This window comes from Gavialis gangeticus, unplaced genomic scaffold (assembly GCF_001723915.1).
Source record: "Gavialis gangeticus isolate Ggan-Ray unplaced genomic scaffold, GavGan_comp1, whole genome shotgun sequence".
NCBI classification, from domain to species: Eukaryota; Metazoa; Chordata; order Crocodylia; family Gavialidae; genus Gavialis; species Gavialis gangeticus.
The window spans coordinates 1,424,990-1,434,301 of NW_017728975.1; the positions used below are offsets into that span (position 1 = coordinate 1,424,990).

Here is a 9,312-nt window from a genome sequence, read left to right on the forward strand (position 1 = left end):
TTGGCTGAAGTTGGAGACCTATGAATAAAAGCCTATGCATCTCATTATCATATAACTAAGCTAACCAGACCTCATTATAGAAAACTTTTGATCAGAGGTGACTAGATGCATTTATTCTATGAGGCAACGTGCATTTATTTCAGAGTGCTTGCTACTGCTTTAACTAATTGCTACAAATATAAGGGAGCTTTACAGTTCATAGCTTTTAGAGTACATTATTAAATGATTCTGAGATCTTGGTTAAAAAAGAGAAGGATTTAAACATTTTTAATACATCACAGATGTATTAAATGTAATAGCTACATTATTTTGTGCACAAAATAAGTATATTTACTTGGTAAAGATTAGGTTCTATATAGTCAAATATTACATATTTTGGTTGGCACGAGTATGTACTAGTGATCTTAAATTATTCTGTACAGAACACTCAAAGTAAGTGAAATAGATTATTTTTAATTGGCATTTTGGAAATTTCACAAAGCCAATCTTTACTAACACAGCAAATGAGCATTCCCGCATTATATAAATAGGGAATTCCTATACTTAGCACTTCTTTATTTCTGTTGTACAATAGAGATGTCATATAGTTTTATGGATGCACAGAAAGTATTATGCAGCTGAAGCATTATTATTTGTTGCTTAAATATTTTTCTCTCCATTAGTATCTGGTGTTAAATCCTGAAAAATCAAGCTTGGTGATCTCCTTTTCATTAGAGAAGTTTGTTCGGGCTATCCGAGAACTGGGACTTCCGACTTTACTCAACCAGGCCTTCCTGTAAAGAAAAACAGCAAATGGGTTAGCCCATAATGAACTGCATGTGTGGCATTTGCTCTTCTGTTATGCTTTCCTATTTAAGAGCTTTTCAATGACTCCTGATTAACATTATCCAAATATTTTTATCTCCCTCTCTCCCTCCAGTGTGTTTTCCCCTTATCTCTTTTTTAAAATAAAAATTATTTAAATAAAAAGTCAATGTTTCAAAATATATTATAGAATATATTTGTGTCCAATAAAATCTGAACATAAGCAAAAAAGGCTGATGCAGGCTTCTAAGTCTGTGTTACTAAAATAAGTGCTCAGTTTTATTATTAAATGAATGCAATTAAATGAGCCATGTTTCTTCAATACTGTGTGCTTTCTGGCATCATTAAGGAAATATTCATGTTACAAAAACAGTAACAAGAAAGTATAAGGATCTGAATAGTGTGAGGGAGGGGGCAAAAGAATACTTATCACATAAAAAAACTATATAGAATATTAGGTTGCAACATCAGGAACTAAAACACACCAGAATGAGGTGGTGTGCATTAATTTGACTTTTGCATGCCCACATATTACAATCCAGTCTTTAATTATATGTCAGATTTATTAACTCCACAGGACACAGGCATAGGACTGTTCATACTATTCATCATAAATTAGGGTTGTAGAATCTGGCCCTTATTTCATGATTTGTTTCAGATAATAATTAGGAAACTTTTTCTATGTTCTGTTTTCACTGTACATTGTAAGAATATGGTGCAGAAAAATATTATAAATGTATCCTTCCCAGACTCACTAAAACACACATAGAACTGCAATTGATTATTAATATTTTAAGCTTCTGAAAGTCTTAATTTCTTTTGCTTTGTTGAAAGAAATAATGCGTTATTTTTAGCTTGCTGTAAAATACCTATCCTAGTAAAATCTTGTAAAGTCTAAGCTGGCTTTTGCCAAAGTATCAGGCCAAATATTGTGCTACACTGAGCTTTCTTTCCAAAAATGAATGCTTTTGTTCCACAAAATACTGCACATCCAATATGCCATCTGACATGATAATACAGTCCCTTATAATGGTGACTGCATATCCTTAAAGACTTGCAGCTGTGTCAACAAAAAATAATACAAATTATGGATATAAGATTTAATTATTGCTGTGGGTTTTACTGTTGAATGATTTTACAAAAGAGGTTCATTTCTGGATCAAATTGTTTCACAAGATTCCGGATCATCATATACTTCATTAAGGCAAATGCAGCAAAAAGGGTATTTTCTAGTACCACATTTATAAAAGAATTCATTTCTAAGTGGAAAAAAAGACGTTCTGCATACATTTTAGTCATGAGAAAACTATCTTAAGTAACTGTTAAAGAATTAGTTAAAATAAAAGGCTTCACTCAGTCCAATACTAACTTGAAAAGCTAAAACAATGAAATTGTTAATCTGTTCTACTGAAAGTTACACTCAGTATTACACAGATAAAATACTCTTGTACTGGGATTTATCTAGACATCTCCAACATGAGATCCACAAAGGTACAGAGGCTGTAGACCTTGATTCAAGTTATGAAACACACCTGGGAAATAGGGTCTGTAAGAAGAGGCTTGAGTAAGCGCTGAAAGATCTTTTAATGCAGAATGCCTGATGCTTCAATGTAATATCTAAAAGTGCCTCTAAGGCTTTTTCAGACTGTATGGAACAACAATATTTTCCATCAGTTATATTACTTATACATCAGTCTCACCACTAAAATGGCCAAATCTATAGTTGTATTTGTGGCTCTACATAACCAGGCTAAATCCCTGAAGCCCAGTGCACAGATTTCTGGTTCCAAAAAACTATTATTCCTCTATCTGCATAAGAAAGTAAATATGCCCCAAATCCTTAAGTATTTTAGGAGATGTATAAATATACGCCAGGGATTATGACCAAGGCACGCAGGATAGTGCCTTTCTATTTGGCCACTACAAAGGGGATCCAAAGTGGGAAGAGAAAGATTCATTGCAAAACAACAAACAGAAATGGGGATGGTTGCCTGTGTGTGTATTAGAAAATAATTGGCTTTGCAGAAACAAGCCTTGATTCTTTTATTGCAAGGCTCTGCTGTAGCTCACATTAATAAATATCCAGTTTCTACTGAATTTTTATACATTTTCAGACTCAAAAAGGATCATTTCCAAAAGAAGCAGGTGGGGTGTTAGCTAGATAACTTGTATGTGATCAAAATTTATTTCATACTGCCAACCATTACTTCAAGCTGGTGCTTATAATGCATATGCTTCAGTGCCCAAATATGAACTGTGTAGGACCTCCCTACCTGCTGTGCTTAATTTCAAAATCCAAGTTTATCTTTAAAACCAAGCATGTTCTTTACCCCTTTGCTGCATTGCAAAACTTAAATTTTACAAACGTCTCCTTGAAGAGTGGACCCTAGGAATCTATTAAATTGTCACACATGTGAAGTGGACAAAATCTTTGATTTTTTTTAAAGATGTGCTTTAAGACCTTTATATGTGATAATAAAACAGATTAAAACATCAAGGTTTAAATCATTTGTAAATTTGATTTACAATCATGTATAAATCATTTTCAATGAATATTAATGTGCTTTGTAGGAAAAAAAATGTAAGTGTGTAAAAAAAAAAACAAACCCAACAAAACAAACAACCCCCCCTCCAAAAAACCTAGTAAAATAACATGGCCAAAAAGTCTTTTCAAGTGGACTTTACAAATAGAAAGAATTGTTAATATGTATATCATATTGTAAAGAGTCCAGTAAGGCAAGTGCTAGGCTTACAAAGATCTGATACTATCTAAAAGCCACACAGGACATAAACGATATTCATCTTATTGTCTCATTGCTCAGTTCCCATCTTTACCACAAGCTTTCTATGGAATCTTACTTACTATATATTTGTATAGGAATGAACACAACAGGGCCCTCACTGGGGCATAAGTAAATAACCATTGTACAAATAAGTAAATAATAAAAATAATATATCTGATGCAGAGCAACAGCTTTAAGACAGACATTTTCCCCTATAATGCAAGGAAAAGTATAGCCCCTTATTCATTTGGCAGAAAACTCTCTACCATATCTGGAGAATGTTCAGTTAGAAACAGAATTATGTCAGTAGATACTTAAATTATTATATCATCTTAACCAAAAGCTATCCCTCCTTCTGTAATATTTTAGCAGACCATGCACACTGTGATATGCTGGGTCTGGTGGCAGAGTGGTCAAGATGCATGAATTCCACTGTACCCTCTATCCCAAGGGCTCATACTGAAGGCTGCCTCTAGTGGATCTAGCCATGAACGAGTATCTGACCGGGCAGGTCTGGGAGTCAATGTGACTAGATGGGACTCTGGCCATGCTACTCGTTGCCTATGAAACCTAGACTATTCCAAACTCATAAACCCTTATATATTAGGTGCCTAGACACTGCTCTCTGGTTTAGATAAGCTGATGTGAAGTCGCCCATCACCTAGGCATGAGGTAGAATTCATTCTTTCAGCTCCCTGTTGTTTCTTGAAGGTTATGTAGGTTTTGTTCAGCTAGAAAGTGTGTGTGAATGCCATCCACAATGAATAGCAGCATATATATTGTCATGTTCGCTCTCAAAGAGAAATGGCTAGTTGAATCTATTTACTTCTTTGAAGCAGGATAGTGCTCAATGTTATACCACTGAAAAAAACCTGTTCTCCAAAAGCAAAATGAACAAGTGTCCACCTCTTGGGAATATTTTGTATGGACTCTTGGGAAACAAATTCTCAGAGTTAGTCTTTTCAGTAGGAGCAATTTTCACTTTCATCAAGTTAATGGGATATTCTGACAGGGAGACAAGCTTATCAGCTACTGTCATGGACCTGAGAATCAGTCTCAGCTGGACCTGAAGAGTGATTTATTAAACACACCATATTTTTCACATACAACATGCTCCCAAATAAGATACATACCTTGATCTTGAAAGGCAGAATAAAGAAAGAAAGATCTTAGTGGGCATGTTTATGTGTGCCTATTAACGCACAGCAATAATCCCCGGCACTCACTGCCCTGGAGCTTATTGCTGCTGAGCAAGCGTCTACATGTGCACTTGGGATCACAGCATGTTGAGCTGGGGCAGAGCAGCCCCAGCTGGCAGGAGGCCCAGGGAGTCAGCCTGCTAGGCCGGGGCTGCTCTCCCTGCCTCAATGTGCTGTGGAGGGGCTGGCTGGTGCACCCTTGCGCCTCAGCCAGACTGGGCGGTGACTGTATGTGCACTGCTGCAGAATTTTTTGCTCCACAGCAGGATAGTACTTGTATTTACTAAGTAAGTACTATCCTGCTGCAGAGCAGATTAGTTTACGGCAGACTAACAGCTGTGCACGTGTAGATGTGAGACCTTTACTGTTCAGCTAATTAGTCAACTGCAGTAAATGTCTAGTGGAGATGCACCCTCCTTGTAGTAAGTAACTGAGGAGCAGCAGCTAGGGAGCCAAACCTCCTCATTGTTCTGCTCTCTGTGGAGGGCACACAGATTTTACTTTCACTTTTACCTGGTAAGCAGCAGAAACTGTTCTTACTGTATTTCCTTGCATATAATGTCCACTTCAATTTCCAGCAGCTGTTTTTTTGGAAACAAAGTGTGTGTTTGTTTAAACAAGGGGTTCCTTGTGCACTTGGTTGGTAGCTTCTTCATGGCAGTGCAAGCGGCACCAAAGTGGGCACGGGGCAATAAGAGAATTAACTTTGAGAATCACGCTTGTAAAGAGATGCAGTGCTGGTAAAGCACACAGCGAGCGTGTGCGTGATGTTCTGGGTACCGCCACTGCGCCCTGGCTTGAAATTGTGTCCTGAGGTAATTCAGTTCATTTCTGATATTGTAATCATCACCAATAAAGCTGTGTTTTAAGTTTTCTGCAACTGGGATGCTAAACAGCATGCATTTTCAGTGGATCTCTCTCCAGGTTCTTATATAAAACTCCAAGACAGATCAGACAGTGGCTACTGTGTTTTTGTTGTGCAGCATCTGGTGATTACCGTTTTCAAAACATCAGTATCTGCAAACCAGAGACTACAGTTACTTCCTCACTGAAATACAGGGGTGAGGCATTTGTTTCCAATACTCTGTGTAGTGAAATTGCTGTCAAATGGAGACTGTTTTATGGTGGCCAATTACAGCCGGATCTAGGTGGAGAAGCCAGGAAAGGCTTCTATACCAGGGCAGTCCACCTTGCAAGCAGTTAGGGACCACAAGCCACACAGGCCTCACGAGTGCAGGCCAGGTGCACACAGAGCTGTATGCCACGTAGGCGCACTGCCCCCCGTACCATGCTGCACACAGATGCTTCCTCTCCCCCCTGCCCGCCACTGACAGTACTTTACTGCCCTGTGTGTGGATGTCCCCCCCTTCCCTCCCCCTACACACTGTGCTACACCTTGCTGCATCATGCACAGGTACTCTCACTACACAGTGCCACATGTGCAGACCCCCAACGCCCTTCCCAGCTTTCTGGGATGCTGCCATGGCCTGCACTGCCCCAGAGGTGGGAATAGAAAGTGGAGGGAGGGGGAGCCTGGAGCCCTTGTCTCCTATTGCAGACAGAGCAATGGAGGAGTCGTGGCCAGGTAGGAGCCTGGGGGACCACAAATAAATCCGTCACAGGCCACATGTGACCTGCCAACTATGAGTTGGATAGCCCTGTTCTACATTTCCTTGCTTCACTCTGTTCTTTTACCTGCTTTCTTGGTCTTTTCCCATATGCCCAGCAATCTCCAGACTTTTCCTTCCTGATGCCAGAATACACTGGAGCCACTAGTTACATGTACTAGACATTTTAGGTTTGCCAGTGGTACCAGCAGGGAATGAGCCTCTCTCTTACATTATCTAGAGCTGTTATCTACTGGTCTTCAGCAATGTCTGATGGGTTTGCTAGAAATAGGATCCAATACATTTGTTCCATATGGAAGAATTCAGAATCTGTTGAGGACATTTCTATAAACTGTTCTGCAGAACAGTGTGCAACTTACACTTTGACATTAAATATTTAGATAGATATTTGTGTAGTGATCACTGAGCCCTGGCCCTCTACACCCACTAGAATGGCTATACTTGGGGGACTGTAATAAAGAAAGGACAATTCCCAGGGGCAGGCCAGTTTACAACCCACACAATGGCTGCATGTGTTTCTGTTTCCCTCATATCACATGGTGTCAGAAGTAGGCCTGATCCCACTATGGCAGGCGTTTTCAACCTTTTAAAATAAGTATACCTCTGGTGGCCGGGGGTGGGGTGCGGCGGTGTGTGGCTGGACACAGAGCGGCGAGTGCGGGGTGGTGGGTGGTGCGCTCTGCCCCTGCCCACCTGTGTGTACCCCCTAGGGCCTTCCCAAGTACCCCCAGGGATATGCACGCCCCCAGCTGACAACTCTTGCACTCCAGTATTTATTATACAACACACACTCAGTGTGATCCAGTCCTCTAGAAAGAGACTGAAAAAGAACTGAGACACAAACTCTGGAACAGATTAATAACCAACCTCAGAACATTATTCCTCAGAGGACTCCAGTTCCTGAGTATCGCATACCATGAAACCATTCCTAATCGAGCTCTGGCTCTATACGACCTCAAGAGAATGCTCAAGAATTCAAAGATGCATACAACTCTGAAGCAGTTCTTACTGAAGACCAGTCATTTAAAACACAGTGATTGTTTTTGGGGTTAATTTCCTTTAAATCAGGAAACATCCTCAGGATAGATAAGCTTTACAGTGTCTACAGTTTGCCACATTTAAAAAAAATGCTGTATTTAAAGCAGCTTGCCATTCAAACTCTAAACCACACTTACCTTCTGATCATAAACTGGAGATGGTTTATTTTGGGGAATTCAGGAAACAATTGAATCTGTCATTCTTTCCCCCTCATCATTTCATTAACTAAAAGTGTTTTTATCAAGTGAACCTGACTTGTTACCTTGGCAACTGAGATCTTTACTGTTAACATATTATTTGAAAATGATGTCTGAATTGTTACTTTTGCACAGTCCTAATTAAGATTTTAGTAGAAATAACTTGGCTTCATGCAGTTCCTCAAATACGTGTTTTTTGCTTATAATCTTAAAGAGATGTGAGGTGTGTGCCTGTTACTTTGCCATATAGGTGCCAATCACCTTGATGTCTATTACTGAAAGAATTCATTCACTTCTGAGGCTGTCCAGCAGCACTCCCCGATACATGGCATAGAAGGAATAAATTCTGACTGGACCTGATCTGGTTGTAGACATCTTTTAGCATCTCATCCATAGTGACTCTTACATGTGGTTCACACAATAATGGACAATAATTATAGTAATGACTGACAATAATAGAAGTGGTGTTCAGTATGAATGTACAGGAGGATTTCTCTGTTGGCTACAATAGGTAAAATCTTCTCTTGGATTTTTCTTAGCTAAATGCTGTTGATCATTACAGAATGGAAACTTATTGCAGTGCAAGTTCCAGGCCAGCCACGGAGTGGTTGCTAGTATTTTTTGCTGCTCAGCAAATCCAGGAGAAGTACCAAGAGCAAGAGCTTGACCTGTATGTAACTTTTATCAATTTGGTGACAGAATTTGACACAGTGAGCTGATCTCAATGTTGGGGCCATAGGAAAGGGCTCAACTGTCCAAAAAATGTTCCGTCAGTCACATGGCAGCTCTGTGATGGTACGCGTGACAGGATTTACTTCCAAAATACAGAAGACTTGTTTAGCCTCTCCATACTATTGGAGTCGGACAAAGGTTGCCAAGCAAACTACACAGGAACTACATGGCAGTGACCATGCAATGATGGTCCACTCCAGGGAAGATCTTCATCTCTTGGTAAACTGTTTTGGTGCCTTTCAACTAATTATGAACTAAACATCAATTGGGGGAAAACTGAGATTACATTTCAACCACCACTGGAAGACAGACTAGCACTCTTTCTATGTCTATTGATGGAATTGTACTTCCAGGTGTTTGTAAGTTGACTTACCTTGGCAGTGTTTTGAATGATTGTACCAGCACTGATGGGGAGGTAGCAATCTGCACCCAGAAAGCTAATAGGGCTTTTGGCAGGCTAACAAAGTGAGCAGGCAACATGGGATCAAGATCCCATGAGGTGGGCATGCTAGAAGCGAAAGACAGATTACAGCAGGACCTGGACAGGTTACGGGGTGGGCAAATGAAAATAGGATGGGATTCAATACTGACAAGTGCAGGGCACTTGGGCAGTAAGAACCAGCAGCATACCTATAGGCTGGGGAACCCCTTCTTGAGAGCACAGTGGCATAAAGAGATCTTGGAGTCATTGTTGACTCCAAGATGAACCTGGGGCAACAATGCGAGAACACGGTCAGTAGGGCTAACCGTACCTTGTCCTGCATCCACAGATGCATCTCAAGCAGGGCCAAGGAGGTGATCCTCCTCCTCTATGCGACACTGGTCAGACCACAGCTGGAGTACTGTGCCCAGTTCTGTGCGCCCCATTTCAGGAGGGATGTGGACAACATTGAGAGGGTCCAGAGGAGGGCCACCCGCATGATCCGGGGAC

General features: G+C 40.3%; 1 protein-coding gene across 2 annotated transcripts in view; it reads right to left on the bottom strand.

The window, feature by feature from the left end:
• Positions 1-563: 563 nt before the first annotated feature.
• The window catches only part of ACYP2 (acylphosphatase 2), a 143,597-nt gene continuing 134,848 nt past the window's right edge, over positions 564-9,312 (bottom strand). For both annotated transcript variants that reach the window (XM_019508099.1, XM_019508109.1), the window contains one exon: positions 564-773. In XM_019508099.1, coding sequence (XP_019363644.1) covers positions 659-773 — 115 coding nt within the window. In that variant the 3' untranslated portion in view covers positions 564-658. The remainder of the gene's footprint in view (positions 774-9,312) is intronic.